The sequence below is a fragment of the Doryrhamphus excisus genome, linkage group LG15, assembly GCF_037039965.1.
Source record: "Doryrhamphus excisus strain RoL-2023G ecotype Guam linkage group LG15, RoL_Dexc_Guam_v1.1, whole genome shotgun sequence".
In the NCBI taxonomy this organism is placed as follows: domain Eukaryota; kingdom Metazoa; phylum Chordata; class Actinopteri; order Syngnathiformes; family Syngnathidae; genus Doryrhamphus; species Doryrhamphus excisus.
The window spans coordinates 1,297,470-1,316,027 of NC_136371.1; the positions used below are offsets into that span (position 1 = coordinate 1,297,470).

The 18,558-nt window shown below is 39.1% G+C and overlaps 2 protein-coding genes across 11 annotated transcripts in view; one reads left to right on the plus strand and one right to left on the minus strand.

The window, feature by feature from the left end:
• Positions 1-210: 210 nt before the first annotated feature.
• On the minus strand, positions 211-5,135 carry ren (renin). The gene is made up of 9 exons (XM_058051506.2): positions 5,059-5,135; positions 3,549-3,696; positions 3,275-3,398; positions 3,074-3,192; positions 2,803-2,999; positions 1,346-1,468; positions 1,109-1,250; positions 904-1,002; positions 211-812 (listed from the first exon to the last, which is right to left on the minus strand). The coding sequence occupies exons 1-9, from the start codon at positions 5,133-5,135 to the stop codon at positions 651-653; spliced, it is 1,191 nt and encodes a 396-aa protein (XP_057907489.1). The 3' UTR covers positions 211-650.
• Positions 5,136-13,867: 8,732 nt separating this feature from the next.
• The window catches only part of LOC131104915 (membrane-associated guanylate kinase, WW and PDZ domain-containing protein 1-like), a 75,902-nt gene continuing 71,211 nt past the window's right edge, over positions 13,868-18,558 (plus strand). For all 10 annotated transcript variants that reach the window (XM_058052582.2, XM_058052585.2, XM_058052584.2 and 7 more), the window contains exon 1: positions 13,868-14,588. In XM_058052582.2, coding sequence (XP_057908565.2) covers positions 14,291-14,588 — 298 coding nt within the window. In that variant the 5' untranslated portion in view covers positions 13,868-14,290. The remainder of the gene's footprint in view (positions 14,589-18,558) is intronic.

Genomic DNA, 18,558 nt, shown 5'->3' on the forward strand with positions numbered 1-18,558 from the left:
CCTGCGTGTGCTCTCACATTCCAAAAACATGCTAGGTTAATTAGCGACTCCAAATTGTCCATAGGTATGAATGTGAGTGTGAATGGTTGTTTGTCTATATGTGCCTTGTGATTGGCTGGCCACCAGTCCAGGGTGTACCCCTGAAAATGGGCGCATGAATGAATGAATGAATGAGTGAAAAAGACATCCAAAGAGCTACAATCTTCTGCTTAATAAAACTTTATTTAGTGAAGTAGAAATATAATTTGGACATCATTGACAGTAATGCATGAATTAAAAATAATTAACTGCAGAAAATGTGTTTATAAATATGTGGTCAAAGCAAATAAATGTATTTTTCTTTTCTTCCGAGGAGCACCGTAACTACAAGAGCCAAAGTAAATGCAATTTAAACACACATTAAAATTTTACTGCACATAAACTGTGGAAAACTAAGTTTTTATTAGGGACAGCTAAATACTTTTACATTTGACCAAAGATTGACTTCACATTTAAAGACCAAACTATTTTGGGAATTTGACGCTTTTAGTGCATATAAACATACCGAACAAACCCTGAACAAGACAGCAGAAATCCAAAGAAGCAAAGAAGAGAATGGTGGACAATTCCTTCGTATGTTGCATAATATAAACCAAAGACCCAAAAGAGTGTCAGACTGCTACTGCAAAACCTATCCGATTATTATGACGGTCAAATTCTGTGTAGTAGCGAGCAATGAAGTTGGCTCCCAAAATCCAAATGGGACCCGTAGGAGGGGGTACATCCAAGCCCCTGAAGGTGACAATGCAGACATCTCCCTCGATCTGTGATTGCTGGAACCAAAGTAAATAGTCTATAGACTGACTGACAGTACACCATACGTACATACATACTGAATACTTCAGCAATTACTGTCCAACTTACCCATAAAATGTAGTCCTCCTGTGTGAGCAAGTACTGATGGCCACCCAGATGGAAAGCGATACTTGGCAATGTCTTCACTGTGTCACAGTTCACTTTGTACTGATTGAATACATAATTTATGATGCAATCGTTGGGCATTTTTTGCCTGCCAAATATTTCAAGCATGAAATCTTGTAAAGTAAAAAAAAAAAAAAAAAATACTGACCCCACTTTCATCCAGCTGTGCTCCAATAATTTTCATCAACACGGAGACGGAAGAGGCTGGACCGGTGATGTAAGACGAGCCTGTGTCTATCACAGCTGTGCAGCCCTCTGTGCAAAATATCATTTCTGTCCCCACAGAAACACTGAAAGAAATGTTACATAGTAAAACAAAGTGGGTGTCCAAATACATCATCAACAGTGTGGGGACGAGGGGGGACGAGGGGGTGGGGGTGCATACCCTTTCATGATAACCTCCCATTTGCCCATCTCTTTGGTCTCCATGTAATTAAAGTTCCCAGTGTAGTAGTTGGGGTCCGTGCCACCAAGAACCAGCTCTCCACCTGGGGAATGGTGGGGGTTCCTAAAACCAATACAGAACTTTTATAGAGGTTTTTCAAATATACTGTAATCCCTTCTTTATCGCAGTTCATTTGTTTCTGTGTGGAGTTTGCATGTCCCACATTCCAAAAACATGCTAGGTTAATTGGCTAACTCCAAATTGTCCATAGGTATGAATGTGAGTGTGAATGGTTGTTTGTCTATATGTGCCCTGCGATTGAATCCATGCAAATTTTAGATTTAAAATAAAGCCACACCCACCTCCGGTTTATGACCCGCCCACCCAGTGTACAAATATGGATAAAGATCATTTAGACGGGTGGCTACATCTGGCTACATCTCTAGTTGTTTTTTAACAACTTAAAAAAACTGTTTACCACCTTGTAAATATTATTAGAACCCTCTCGACATGAAATAACACTCCTTTAATCACCTTTGCACTCGTATTATCCAATATAGTAGACATGGTTGGAGTAAATAAGCTCCACTGTGCTCCACTGTGACATCACAAAAGAACAGTTTTGCAACGCCCTCTGAAGCCAAGTGTTTTGAGCCATCCCAAACCTCATAATCTGAAACATATCGCATCGAGAATACAACATTCCATACAACATTTACAGGTCAGAAAAGTGGAAAAAGCATAATAAGCTCCCTTTAAATTGTAATAATAACAGTTGTCAAGCTAAAGAGTGCTTGGGTGTGTTACTATAAATGTGTTCCGTAGGGGAGTCGAGTGGCGGACAGACAGGAAGTTTATTTTAATTTTAATTTTTATCTGTCGTGAGATAATTCAAACCTGCAAAAAAACGCTTGCTTGTGTGTCTCACCAAACATTAGAGTACTATTAGTGACACCTAGTGACCAGAGTAGAATACTGCATATGATTCAATGTGTCGTTGAATGTGTCTTCTGAATACCTGAAGTATTTTAATTAATTTAGCCCTTTATGTACTGTTTTTATGCTTAGCATAGGCAAAAACTATGCAATATTTGTTTCCATAAGCATTTTTTTTACAAATTAGTTGGAGTGTTGGACGACAAAACAGCATAATTTATGAACTGACACATTTTTGAAAAAACATAATAGAATGAGGCTGCAAAATGAAAAATGCATTTTTATTTTTATTTTTATTTTTATTTTTATTTTTATTTTTATTTTTATTTTTATTTTTATTTTTATTTTTATTTTTATTTTTATTTTTATTTTTATTTTTATTTTTATTTTTTATTGATTGACTAGCAAATACAATTGTAACACATAACAACAATAGGGGCCTATTGTAATGTTCAATTTAAACTATTGACCGACATCAAGCACCACAGGAAGTGAGAGGAAGTCAGCTGACCTCAGCGTACCTGCTGTAATAGACGGAGAACACCTCCTCCTTGAGGACATGTTGAGACATGATGCGGTCAAACACTGGAGTGATACCGTCGATGGCCGCATTCGGGTAGCCCATCCCCAGGACGCCGTCAAACTTGGCAAAGATGAACGGCATGGCAGACAGGGCGGTGGCTTCAGCAAAAACCTGGACTACAGGGATTCCACCAACCTGAGGTCAGAGGACACGCTGAGGTTCAGTGGGACCCGAGTCAGAAGCACCGGTTCTTGATTTTGATTACTCACCACGACCACATCCTCGCTAAGAAATCCCCTGACGTTTCCTGAAGCGTACTGAATGGAAAATCCTGTTCCGTTTTCCATGTAGGTGTGCGACCGGGAGGCATCGTACCTATTGTGAGTAACTGGAAGTTCACAATTCGTTAAAGTTTTAGGAAGCCTTCATTCACAGCAAACGTTCTCCTGCTGCACGAGCGTGACACTCACAGCAGGCCGTGAAGAAAGGGGAGCAGCTTTGCGAGGGCACCCACAGGTTAGCCGACCCCGTGTCGAATACTACGTTGAACATCTGAGCCGGGGAGCCAATACTGATTTCCCCATAGTACTGGGTCTTTCAGAGGAAAAGAAAAAATCATATTTATTCTGCGTATTACTATTCAAACTATGCGTTAAAAATGTACATTTTCAGTTTTTGTCTGCTTTCACAAACACATACACACAGAAAGCATTCCGTAACACCCAGAGGACTAAACTGTCTCACATCCAAATAGTTGGTGAGAGGTGTGGGAGCCGTCCCGTTGCTGAAGTCTTGTGAGCTGATCTGGGCAAGCTCAGTCAACACCTGCTCCACTGAAACTCCCATATCCTGCAGCGTCTCCCTGATAGATGGCATCTTCTTTAGGGTTATTCTGAAAACAAAGTAGACAAGGAAAAGACAAGACTAGGAAAAGTCATCCTTTATGCGGTGGAAGACTGACCCACACCATTGGTTTCGGAATGCAAAATAATTATATTTTTAATCCACTTTATTTAATCTCTCTGTGTGGAGTTTGCATGTTCTCCCTGTGCATGCGTGGGTTTTCTCCGGGTACTCCGGTTTCCTGCCACATTCCCAAAAAAACATGCTAGGTTAATTGGTGACTCCAAATTGTCCATAGGTATGAATGTGAGTGTGAATGGTTGTTTGTCTATATGTGCCCTGTGATTGGCTGGCCACCAGTCCAGGGTGTACCCGGCCTGGGATAGGCTCCCGCGACCCTTGGGAGGAAAAGCGGTAGAAAATGAATGAATGAATGAATTAATCCACTTTATTTATATAGCACATTTTATAAACAGAGTTTACAAAGTGCTGCTCAGACCAGTAAAATAAAAAAAATACAATAAATAAAGGTACAAATTGAATTTAATCCAAAACTAAAAAAATCAAATAAGAAATAAAATAGTAAAATAGATATTCAAATATTAAAAACAAGAAGCAAAGCAAAAGTATAAAAAAATAAAACCAATTAAGAACTAAAAGACACAGAACCATACGACTCACTCCGAGTTAAAAGCCAGAGAATAAAAGTGGGTTTTAAGATGAGACTTAAAGCTTTCGATGTTGGGGGCCTTTTTTTTACTCGGGAGGGGAGAGAGTTCCATCGCTTGGGGCCTAACACAGAAAAGGCTCGGTCTCCCCTGGTCTTAAGTCTCGTCTTGGGCACCACAAGTTGGAGCTGGTGCTCAGACCTCAGTGACCGCGCTGGAGAGTAAATTTGGATGAGGTCCGAGACATATACGACATTTGTGTTGTATATTCCTATCCGGGACTAATAGAGTGAATTTTGTAGTACTCTTTCTCAGACCCTTTTTTTTCAGATGTCACTTCTTGGGTTGACATGTTTGTCCCGGAGAAGAAGGAATGTCAAGGTGGGTGGCTAAGACTGCATCTTGGGACTGAATGGTCTTATTTTAATTGGTTTCATTTTTTTATTTTTTTATACTTATTTATTGCTTTGCTTTTTGCTTTTAATATTTTCATATCTATTTTACTATTTTATTTCTTATTTGATTTTTTTAGTTTTGGATTAAATTCAATTTGTACCTTTATTTATTATATTTAATTTTGACTTAATTTGCTTTGACCTTGCTCTCTGGCCCACGTATACTGCCCGTGTGTGTACCTGTGAAGCTGGAGTCTACACCACCTTAGTGGTGGACTCCTGTAGAGCCAGAGAGACGGGTACACAGGCCACAGTAAATATTAAATCTAAATATAAAAGGTTTCTTACCTCCTCAAAGCATGACCTTTGCTGACTGCCAGTGACATTGCAAGCAAGTAGACCCAGTAAGCCATTAAAACTGGCATGGTGGCAGATGGAGAAGGTCCTCAATGAATGACGTTTGGACTCCCTTCTTCTCTTTCGTTGGGTCCCCTCCACCGTTTTATAGCATCTCAATTGTCCTCTTGACCCACAGGCGACTGATTCTTCCTGGGAGCTTTCTCAATGATGGCCACTTGTAAAAAAAAAACTGAAGTCCACCCCCACTTTAATTCCTCCCCTGGCACATCCCCATTGGTCACATACTCTCCTGTGATAAACGTGTCCCAGTGAGATGTCTGAACTTTGACCTCATGGAACTCAGTGACGACAGAAAGCCGGGTGTGCACATAAAACTGACCTTTGCAGTTAACCTATTTTTCATGGACAAATGAAGATTTTAGTTTATCCTCACGAGGTGATGCTGGAGCCTATCCCAGCTTACCAGGACTGGTGGCCAGCCAATCACAGGGAACATATAGACAAACAACCATTCACACTCACATTCATACCTATGGACAATTTGGAAAATCCCGATGAAAATCCATGCATGCACAAGGAGAAAATGCAAACTCCACACAGAGATGGCCGAGTGTGGAATCGAACTTGGGTCTCTCAGCTGTGTGGCCTGTGCGCTAACCACTCTTTCACCATGCAGCCCTTCATGTTCTTGATATATAGTCGTTAATACCCATCCGTCTTTTTTCTATGCCGCTTATGCCCACGAGGGTCGTGGGTATGCTGGAGCCTATCCCAGCTGTCTTTGGGCGAGAGGCGGGGTACACCCTGGACTGGTGGCCAACCAGCCAATCACAGGGCACATATAGACAAACAACCATTCACACTCACATTCATACCTATGGACAATTTGGAGTCACCAATTAACCTAGCATGTTTTTGGAACGTGAGAGCACACGCAGGGGGAGAACATGCAAACTCCACACAGAGATGCCAGAGGGGGGAATCAAACGCGGGTCTCCTAGCTGTGTGGCCTCCATGCTAACCACTTGTGCACTTTGCAGCCTCAAAATTTCCATTCATTCATTTTCTACAACTTATCTTCAGTTGCGGGTACACCCTGGACTGGTGGCCAGCCAATATAGACAAACAACCATTCACACTCACATTCATACCTATGGACAATTTGGAGTGGCTAATTAACCTAGCATGTTTTTGGAATGTGGGAGGAAACCGGAGTACCCGATGAAAATCCATGCATGTACAGGGAGAACATGCATACTTTGTGGGTGGAATTGAACCCAGGTTTCCTAGCTGTGTGGCCTGCACGCTAACCACTCAACCACCGTGCAGCTCTCTCGTTATTGTTTCATCCAGTATTAATGTTCCACTTAAACAGACAGTAACGATTTTATGCTCACTACATTTTTATTGGTCGAGATTGTTAGCAGGTGAGCTCGGCCCCTGTTGAGCGTATTATGATGATTTTGGCAGCGTTGTGATTATTCAGATTGAACGCCTTGCTGTGATGCTCAGACCCAATGCGGCTAACACCTACTCATTCCAAATTTGCTCTTAGTGGTGTTTTACCACAGGGAGGATTCCCACAGTATCTTGCCTGTCAGGCTGAGGTCATGTGTCGGTCCAATACTGACCACCCAGTCAAGCCGGAGATATGGGAGTGCTCCCATCAGCCCTGGCAGAGGTCAGAGTTCATCCGCAAAGAAAATGACATGATAGCATGGTTCCAAGACAAATGACTTGAAATCTTATGCAGCCTTGATGTGATATTTATTAGCTGTAATAGTTTGGGCAACTTTAGAGAAGTGGAACACATGGTAAAGTTTTAAAACATTTTAATTTAACCTTTAATTGTAATGTATTACTTCAGGTTCTCTCTCCGCCACCTTATAGTGGGTGTATGTTTTAATGACCTGTTAAATACTAACTGATGTTTACTGATTCTGGTAGCATGGAGCAAATCTAGAAAAAAGCTAGAAAACCTGTTACTAAAGCTGTCCTGTGGTTTGTTATTTAAAGCTAATTCATTAATTATTATTTGAAAAAAAAATAGCTTAAATGCGAGCCCATCCTGTTTGTGTCACAATTTAGGTCTTAAAGAAAATGTTGAACGTTTCTCACATTTGACATCCAACCTTTAACCCGCCACGGTAAATAGATACCAGCTAGCCTTTTTCCCACATGGCGGAGGGAGACCTCCACGTCACTCCGCGTTGGCCTCCCACCTTTTGTGAGGTCATTCCACTGGTAGCCATGGGAAATGTAAGACAGCAGGAAGATAGTTTGTTTTACTCATAACATGGAAGAAGTATAAGGCAAACTGAAATCGAAGTAAACCCAAAGATTTGGCTTTTGAGGAAAGGGCGAAGGTGTCAAATATACTGAACAGTAGTGTGAAAAAGGGTTTGCCCCCTTCCTGATTTTTCCTGATGTTTGTCACACTTAATGTTTCAGATCATTAAATAAATTTAAATATTAGTCCATTTCAGGGAGAAGAAAAATCCAAACCTACATGGCCCTGTGTGAGAACTTAACTGAGATCGAGATCTATCAGTCTGGAAAAAGTTATACAGCCATTTTTAAAGTTTTGGGACTCCAGCAAACCAAAGTGAGAGCCATTACTAACAAATTATTATTAAATTATTATTATTAAAAACTTGGAACGGTGGTGAATCTTTCCAGGAGTGGCTGGCCAACCAAAATTAACCAAATAACACAGCCACGACTCATCCAAAAGGTCACAAAAGACCCCGCAACAACATCCAAAGACTTGCAAACCTCACTTGCCTCAGTTAAAGTCAGCGTTCATGACCCCACCATAGAAAGACAACGTGCAAAAATGACCTTCCTGATTTCTTTTTTTTTACAAGTTTGTTACACTTAATGTTTGAGATCATGAAACAAATTTAATTATTAGTCCATTTCAGGGAGAAGAACAATCCAAACCTACATGGCCCTGTGTGAGAAAGTGATCACCCCTGTTAAAAAACAAGTTCACTGAGATTGAGATCTATCAGCCTGGATAAGGTTATACAGCCATTTTGAAAGCTTTGGGACTCCAGCAAACCAAAGTGAGAGCCATTACTAACAAATTATAAAAACATGGAACGGTGGTTCCATGTTTTTCCATGTTACTCCGTGGGTGGAATCGAACCTAGGTCCCCTAGCTGCGTGGCCTGCGCGCTAACCACTTCCCCACCGTGCAGCTTTCTCATTATTGTATCATCCAGTATTAATGTTCCACTTAAACAGACAGTAACGATTTTATGTTCACTACTAAGTTTATTGGTAAAGATTGTTAGAGTGGCTAATTAACCTAGCATGTTTTTGGAATGTGGGAGGAAACCGGAGTACCCGGAGAAAACCCACGCATGCACGGGGAGAACATGCAAACTCCACACAGAGATGGCCGAGGGTGGAATTGAACTAGCTGTGTGGCCTGCGTACTAACCACTCTTCCTCCATGTAGTCTATTATTAGTCATTTTTTAATGAAATGCTTAATGTAGTATTACCTCATGATATTGTAATATCTGTGATTTAGTGTATCTGGGCCTTATTGTGGGCGGGGTTTAGAAGGTGACATCACAAGTGAGCGAGCTAAACAAAAACAAACAAAAAAAGTGAAATGTGGAAAACAAGAACAGTAATCCAGGCTGTCACGGAGAACGTGAGTCCCCCCCGCCCCCCTCCATGATAAGGATTCCAAACGTAAGGTTGAAAAGTACCCAGGGTGTCCCACTTCTGTTTCTGTTATTGGAAATGTCCACTCATTGAAGGGATAATCCATTTCACAGTAGAGGGGACAGCTGACATGCAGTCTAAATGTGGAATGAGGAACAAACTGTTTGAGTCCGTGGAAAGGTGTTATCCTTATTGATCCAAACAACTTGCATTCCACGTCACTCGGATCATACCATGCTTAATGTGTGCATTAGCCGGAACGTAAATATCTGATTCCCAGGCTGTTGTGTTGCAAAGCGGTTGGTCTGTTGAGTGACCTCAAGAAACCATGGCAACAGAACTTGTTTTACTGTGCCCCAATATCTCACCTGCATCATGAATATTTGTTATAAAGTAAGCAATCAGTCTCAGTTTGAGGTCTGAATTATGGTTGACAACCAAAGACTTTGTGGTTCGGAATGTTAGGAAATATCTAACACGACACAGGGAAACAAGAACCAGATTTGGCCGCCAAAGACCAGGTACATTTGTTCACTTCCTGCTTTCCATAATACAGTTTAAGTTTTTTTTTGGTTTTTTTTTCAATAATGTACCTCGTACCGAAGTACAAGGTGATATGAGCATCCAATGCCATAATGGGTACCATAGTAAGTGTCAATATAGTGATATATATAGCACATCATGACTGGTTCAAGACTCTTCATTCTTGTATTTAGCAAATTTATTTTATTCATTAATTTATTTTATTAATTTTTATTAATTTTATTTTAGTTTTTAAACATTTTTTTACATTTTTTATTTTTTGTCCTGTACCAAAGTACTCGGTGATATGAGCATCCAATGCCATAATGGGTACCATAGTAAGTGTCAATATAGTGATATATATAGCACATCATGACTGGTTCAAGACTCTTCATTCTTGTATTTAGCAAATTTATTTTATTCATTAATTTATTTTATTAATTTTTATTATTTTTTTTAGTTTTTAAACATTTTTTTACATTTTTAGTTTTTGTCCTGTACCAAAGTACTCGGTGATATGAGCATCCAATGCCATAATGGGTACCATAGTAAGTGTCAATATAGTGATATATATAGCACATCATGACTGGTTCAAGACTCTTCATCGTTATATACCAAGTAGCATGCATTGTGCAACTGTGTTCTGGTTTAATATGTTTATATATTTCTGTTAGACCACAAACCCGGAGCCTGCAACATTCAAATCTTTGTTCAAATGTTTTGCATTTTGCACAACACACCCGTGACGTAATGACAATGGAAACTGAAACTGGTGTTGGAGTCAGTTCAGGCTCCACCTAGCCGCAAAGTGAATCCAGCACCAACACCAAAATCCGCTCCAATGGAAAAGGGATAAAGAAATGAAACCAAAATACGGTCCAGGTCCTGCAGCTTCCCCCTGCAGGCAGGAGAATGCTACACAGATTACCACACTAGAATGAAGTACTCTTGAGTATATAAACACGCACACACACTCATCTCTAAATTGTGATACACACTCGTCTATAAATAGTTTGTAAATGCACAAGCCCACACACATTTATAGTTTACACACATCTGTAAATACTAACACATGCAAACATCTGTAAATAGATGATTATTTTGTGTTATGTTCTAAATTTGTGAACAAATGGAGTTATCTTGTCATCAAAATCATTTTTTTCCTGTGTTGTTTTTTTTTGCTTCATAGAAATAAACAATTGATGTGTCACTAAAACAAAAAATATGGATGCCAGAGAATTTGCTTCTCTGCAGAAAAAGCTCATTTTCTTTGGGTTTTGGTTGCTGAAACCATCCTATGTTCTACTGATGATTAAAGACCCAAAAAGCTCAAAACACATTTTGTTTTCACATGAAAGAAAAGAGTAAAGTTTCTTTATATAGTTTTAATGTTCATGTAGTCCTAAAATTCTGGAAATTTCAGCAAAAAAAATGCCTAAAAACGTTGGCAGTATGGAGCGCTCGTCTCTGAAAATGGTCAATGAGTTAAGATTGTGAAAAAAATTACATCGCCATATTGTAACTCTTTGATATATATTTCAAAAAAATCACATGATGTACAGGAAGTGAGTAAATGTACAAATGTACAAAGTGGTACAAATGGGGAGGGGGGGGTAGAATTCAATAAGCTTTGATTCTTCCACTTTGTTTTGGAATCACTGTGGAATCATTTTAATGATCTGATACATTTAAGTGTGACAAACATGCACAAAATAGGAAATCAGACAGGATTATCATAATTTTATTATTGGTTTCCAAAAATGTTGACATTAATATATATATATATATATACATATATATATACATATATACTACATATAAAATTCAAAGTTAATTGTAGACTCCAAATTGTCCATAGGTATGAATGTGAGTGTGAATGGTTGTTTGTCTATATGTGCCCTGTGATTCTGTTTTGCAACCACACGAGGGAGTAGTAGGAGAAGAAAGGCGAGGACTTTAAATTAGACTGTAGAGGCCACACTCACAAACCCATCAGTGAGATGTGGATGTGGATTTGGAGTGAAAAAGTCGAATGTTGCCAAGCTTTAAAATGCACATTTAAAGTAACTGGAATAAATAAAGTGGGTAGTTTGCTAAGTATGGCGATATCAATAAGTCAACTTTTTATGCTATTATTTTTATGTTGATTTCTATCAGAGGTGGGCAGTTACTTTCCCAATGGGAAACAGAAAATATATGTGTTTGATATGAATTTTATCTCTTAAACAGAAAAAATAAACTTACTTTATCCCTTTCATGCATGACCCATGATAAACTGAGTGTAAAAAATGTCAAGTTTTTTTTACGTGTTTTTAGACATAAAAATAAGAACTGAACTCATATGAATTTTATCTCTTTATAAAAAACAGAAAAATAAACTTATTTGATGAGGATAATCAGCATAGAAAATGGATTAATTTTCTTTTAAATTTTGATCCACATTATGAGCAGGTGTGGCTTATAGCCAGTACTTTGCCTACATCTGAAAAATATTAAATTTAAAAAACTGTTGCTGCTGCTTTGCCCCTGTAAAAACTGCTCCATTCCTCAACAGGCCATCTAGAATCCAATTGTTTTGCTTATTTTGGTATTTTGCTTAATTCTGGTGAAATGTCATCTGATGTGTCTACTGTGTACATGCAATTTGTATCGTGATGTAGAAACCAAGACAGCGTTCTGCTGCAGTGGCGGAGCTACGTGGTGGCCAGGGGTGGCCAGGGGTGGCCGTGACCACCTCACTGTTTATTATCATTTTTTTTTATTTCTTGTTAATTGCAATGGCTGGTACCGCTACTAGCGTGTTACCTGAAGAATACAAGGAACACGACAACATGGAATGCCTAAAAGCAATGTTGACAGATTAATTTTTTTCTTTTGCTGGTAATCAGAAACTCCAACCTCGTTAGGAATTGCAAACGAATGTAGCTTCCCTTTACATCTGAAGAAACACTTCCTGGAAGACATTGCTAACACTGGAAACAGAAAAGCTTGGAGGGAGGCGGGGAAAGCAGAGCTTGGGGGAGGGCAGAACGTGTATCTGGCCTACAGCACATGCCCATATAAGGAAACCTGGTGCTCTGTGACATCACAAACTGCCAGTGTGAGAATGTCGTCTGAAAACCGAGCATTGAGTGGCCACAACATTAGGTACACCTGCACATTAGCTGTATCAAACACTCTTCCTGTATGGCTCTGGTGGAATATTACATGCCTCACAATATGTTACAGTATGCACGTTTTAATCCTAAATTTGTTTCATACACGGTGCATTTCAGGAGAGAGGCTCACTCCGTCATTTCGTCTACGTCTACTTACTTCCCTCTTTGGCGTCATTCCATGTTTGCATGAATCACCAGCTTCTCACAGATCATAAAGAAATAATTCTGCTGAGAGAAAGATGGCCGCCGATGACCTCGTTATTTTAGAGTTGTTATAAATCTGACTGAATTGCTTGTAGTTGTTTAAAATGTGAAATCAGTAATGCTGCCGATCACTTGTTTGTTTAATTGGTTCTAATTGGCAACAGGTTTATAACAATATTAGTGTATGAGTTCAACACGATTAGTATGTGATATCATAGTGTTTCATAGAAGTGGAAGTGTTAACAGAATGTGTTAATATCATTAGATTTCAGTTTTCAGATTTTAGATTATAAGTGTTCAGTGATTTCCTTATGATTCCCTTATAATTGTTTAATTGGTTCTAATTGGCAGCAGGTTTATAACAATATTAGTGTATGAGTTCAACATGATTAATATGTGATATCATAGAGTGTTTCATAGAAGTGAAAGTGTTAACAGAATGTGTTAATATCATTAGATTTCAGTTTTCAGATTTTAGCTTTTAAGTGTTCAGTGATTCCATTATAATTCCCTTATAATTGAGACTCTTATAAAAATGTATATATATGATTTATAAGTACATTTTTCCAAGGGTCTCAAAATAAGTACAGTGAAATTATTAACTATTAGTACAACTTACTTGCTGCGTATTATATATACATATGATCTTTTATTTTGAAGGAGTCTTCCCCCCCAAATTTAGTCTTTTTATTCTATATTTGGCCAGCCTTTTTTTTGCAGTGAATGAGAAATGAATGAACAACATGAATGAACAGTACAAATGTCAGGTAATGTATATAATAATAATAATAATAATAATAATACATTTTATTTGTATAGCGCTTTTCAAAATACTCCAAGACACTTTACAGAAGAATGGAGTTGAATAAAAGCAAGTAAACAGAGTAGAAGACACACCAAAATACAACATTAATTCGTTAATACACAGTTAAAAGATGAGAAAAAGCGGGGCGGGGCATACTAAATAACCCAGGTGATGATGCACACGTCATCAATTATAATATTATATATGAGATGATATTATGAGTTTGACACAGCAACCTCCATAGAACCTGACAACCTACATCACTTCATCTCTGCATTATTTATGAATACAAAGTAAAGGGTCGTGTTCGAGTTCACTCCCAGTAATCTGTTCAAAGTGGGTGGGAGGAGCTTCTAAACTAAGAGGTGTACGCATGCGCCCCGCTGCCCACTACTACTTTTGCGTCCTTGGCGCAGGAGCAGACGCGACGAACTTGTTTTTACCTGCTTAAAGGCGCCGCCGGGTCAAGCTCACCAAGCTGTGCGGATAGGTAACCGTTATCCAAGACCGAGAAAAAGCGTCGGAGAGTGAAAATAGAAAAGTTAAGATGACCACAGATAACCACGGAGCGATTTGACGCCACTGCAAGGAATCAGAGCGTGTTCGTTGCTCAAGAAGCGGAAGTAAACAACAACAACAACAACAACAACAGAGGATCCGCCAAATGGGTTTCAATCCATCGGGATGCCGGCGTGCATTTGGAGCAGCACGCCTTGGCTCAGGACGCGTATAAAAACGCACCAATTTGGGATGGAACCCAAACATTGTCAAGTTTGTCATTTACCGGAACTACCTCTGTGCTATGCATCAACTCGGCGGCACCAAAGCATTTAACTTGAATCGCAGTCAGCATGTCAAAAGTCATCCAAAAGAAGAACCACTGGATCACCAAAGTGAACCAGTGCGTAATTGTGCGGGACTCGAGCGGTGAGCTGAATGTGGAGTTTCTAGGTGGAGCCGAACACGGACAGTTTGCCCACATAGGACACATCCGAGAGGATGCTGTTCTTTACCGGGACGGTAAACTTAGCGAGGGGGAGCTCATTCTGGAGGTGGATGGGCTATCCGTGTCTGGATTACCCATGTATGACATTTTAACCGTCATAACAGGCGCCAAAGGGCCCATCGCGTTGAAGACTGTGCGTCAAGGTAAGCTGGTCATAACTAAGCGCTATTGTCTGTTGTGGGAATGTTTGGGGGTCCATCTTCATTCCATCGCAGCTCACCGGTCACAGCTCACATGAAACATCATCTATCTGTCTAAAATATAAGAATAACGCTAATGTAGCTTTATTGGCTTAGAAAAGTAAACAATTCCATATTCAAAATGTCACAATAATGGTAATAATTTACACTTCAAAATGTAAAAAGCAGAAAAGTTACTATGCTCACCTGAACCCTACTTTAACCCAAATTAGTCCAAAAACTAAGCTAGGAAGGGCTGCGGACTAGGAGACCAGGGTTCAATTCCACCCTGTGTGGAGTTTGCATGTTCTCCCCGTGCATGCGTGGGTTTTCTCCGGGTACTCCGGTTTCCTCCCACATTCCAAAAACATGCTAGGTTAATTAGCCACTCCAAATTGTCCATAGGTATGAATGTGAGTGTGAATGGTTGTTTGTCTATATGTGCCCTGTGATTGGCTGGCCACCAGTCCAGGGTGTACCCCGCCTCTGGGGTCCAGCACCCCCCCCCCGTGAACCTCGTGAGGTTAAGCGGTAGAAAATAAATGAATGAATGAATAAACTTAAGCTAGCTAGCCGACATGCTAGCATTTCAAGAATAAAATACAGTGAAATTTCACTGTATCACTTTGGTGATCCAAAAGTCTTTAGTCTTGAAATAAGTGTTTCCAGCTTACAGGTCCTGGATTTAAGTAAAATGTACTTTCTGCATGGTAGTATTTCCCCCCCAAAAGTATTTTCATCTGAAACAAAACAAAGCAAAACAAAGTGAAATTTCACTGTATTTTATTCTTGAAATAAGTAATTCCAGCTTAAAGGTCCTGAATTTAAGTAAAATGTACTTTCAGCATGGTAGTATTTTCCCCAAAAATGTACTCTTTTCATCTAAAATAAAATAAAACAAAATAAAATAAAATTTCACTGTATTTTATTCTTGAAATAAGTAATTCCAGCTTAAAGTCCTGAATTTAAGTAAAATGTACTTTCTGCATGGTAGTATTTTTCCACCAAAATGTACTCTTTTCATCTAAAATAAATTAAATAAATAAATAAATACAGTGAAATTTCACTGTATTTTATTCCTGAAATAAATATTTCCAGCTTACAGGTCCTGAATTTAAGTAAAATGTACTTTCTGCATGGTAGTATTTTCCCCCCAAAATGTACTCCTTTCATCTAAAATGAATGAATGAATAAATAAATAAATAAATAAATAAAATACTGTGACATTTCATTGTATTTTATTCTTGAAATAAGTGTTTCCAGCTTACAGGTCCTGAATTTAAGTAAAATGTACTTCATGCATGGTAGTATTTTCAAACAGGCAATCCGGTGGCATCGGTTTATTATCTAAACGACTGCCCTTCGGATGCTAACATCAGCTGTTTGTTGTCTTCCTCTGTCTCATGTGAGTTGTGCTTATTGTTTCATAAACCAAATGCGGATGATCCACGCTGCCTCAGTAATTACTGAAATTTGAAAATGAACATTTGTACATGTGTCACTTCATCCAGTCAGCCTGGCATCCTGTTCCCCACCCGGAACCCCCATGCAACATGCCAGCACATTTGATAAAGCTTGCTTGTCTCCAGGGGAATCATTAACAGTTTTACATAACGGTTTCAGGTTAGTTTCGAGTGAACTGTTCGCCCATTAGTCAACGCTTGAACTCTGAAGCCAAAGTCCGGACCCCTGGGAAAAAGGATGAGCATCAGTCCTGCCTTGCGTTTGCCAAACAGCTTCTGTTCCCACTTTTGGGATTTTTGATGAGCATAGATCAATCAATCAGTAATAAATAAATATAATAATAATAAAACGGCAAATAATAAAAACTTAAGAAACCACATATAGTTGGTGGGTAGACAAATGATTTTTTTCAGATTAAAATGAACAAAGCATTATTAGAGCCCTGTAGACATGACAAAACACGACTATAGTCACATTTATACTCTTTTTATTTACAACATATTGCGCAACTGCAGGGTCTTGAGACACATGCTAACTCGCAAACTAGAGAGCTAGCGACCTCAACGGTAGCCTTCAAGTTATTTCCTTTCAACTTAAATAGCCAAAAACGTACCACTTCCACACGGATAGGGAGGATAACTATTAACAGTTATTTAACCTTTAACATGAACATGAATCAAACGTAATAATTTTTTCTGGGTACATGATACCATACAGCATCCATATCAAACTAACATTAAACTTTCATATCAAGGCGGGGGCCTCAAACTAGTGTCCTGCGGGCCACATTTGGCCCACGCCATAGATGGTTTCCAACAAATCTGCTTTCCTGTTAAATAATTTTGTGAAACCGCAGAGTTGAATAATATCAGACTCCTTCTTGTGGTTTGTCATTAGGTGACTCAGCTGATTGCCCTGGTCTCTAATTAAAGTGCGACGGAGGGGGGGGGGCTTTTACTGCAGCCTCACAATCCCTTCCATTGTGCATTAGACCATTATGTAGAACTCATCGTCTTCCACAAGCCAATATATCCCTGGTCGGATCAGGAGCTGTCAGGGTAATATGGCCCCATTTTCCATCCACAGCCTGGGGGTAATATTACCTTCATCAGTCCCGCTACCGTGAGACAAAACTTTGTCAGTGTATGAAGGGAGGGAACCCTACAGGTGTGCTCCCACTGAGGAATGCAGGAAGAAAAAAAATCTGAATGGAGTGTGGGAGCATTCCTGTGCACAGGCTGGAATATTACACTTGTGTAGTTTTGACTCTAGGCTTTACATATCCGTGTGTAAATACTTGATACTGGAAGAATATCATCGGGATGGCAAACATGTACTGTTTGTGTATTGGTGAGGCAATATTTACTTTGTGAGTGCTGAATAAGTTTATGGTTTAAGTACAAAGTACATGTGGATTTAATGTTGAGATGACAGTGTTAGAAAATTCATTTTGGAAACAAAGAGCCCATTTTCGCATCAAAACAGTGATTTATTGTGTGAAGTAGTACAGTGAAGTATTTTATCCCTTCAGTCACAGTAAAACAACAATGACGTTCTGGGGGCCCTGAAATTGTATTATTTGAAAATGGCTCAAAAGTGGAAAAATCTGCTAACGCCGCCTTGTTTTTGCTGTGTGGCTAAGCAAACCACTACTTTCCGAAAATGATAACATCAATAAATTATAGCTTTTCATGATTGACTATGGCCGATTATTAGTCAAAAAATACATATGAATCTTATATTTTATTCAGAAATAGAAGATTTGAAGTGCCAGCAAATAAGCGCACAAACACTATGTTGCCAATTGAATAGTCAGTTAAAATATTATTAAATAATAAAAAAATCTAAATGTGTGTCAAATATCTTCAGCGAAATGGTACATGTAGACAAAAAAAAAATCATGATGATTTTCATGATTTTCTTCAACTTGTTGTTTCAGTGAATGGAGCAAACGTTTAGGCCATACATGGACCAAATTAATATGAAGCAAACACCTACAGTACACCTTAGTGGTTGGGTCCACATATCATATTAGAAAAATGTTTTCACTGTTTTCCCAAGTCAAAGTTAAATAAAAAAAATGATGAATCGATTACCAAAATAGTTATCCTTCAATTAGAGTAACGGATCAATAGATTCCTTGTTGCAGGTATTGTCACGGTTCGGCATGTCTGTGTTGCGATGCGACCCCAGGATGCAGAGAGCAGGACCAAATGCAGGTAAAAATATTAATTTTGCAATAATAAGCAGCAGGAAAACGGCAACTCAGGAAGCAGAAGGACAAACTCTAATGATCCCACAAAGGGAGACGCGCACACCTGAACTAAATACACACTGAAATTAGGGACAGGTGTGGGTGATTCGGGCAACCGAGGCAGACACGGGAAAACAGGAAGTCATATACAAAATAAAAGCGTGCGAAACGGAAACCAAAGCCCAAGAAGGTAACTCAAACTGTCACGTGGGAACC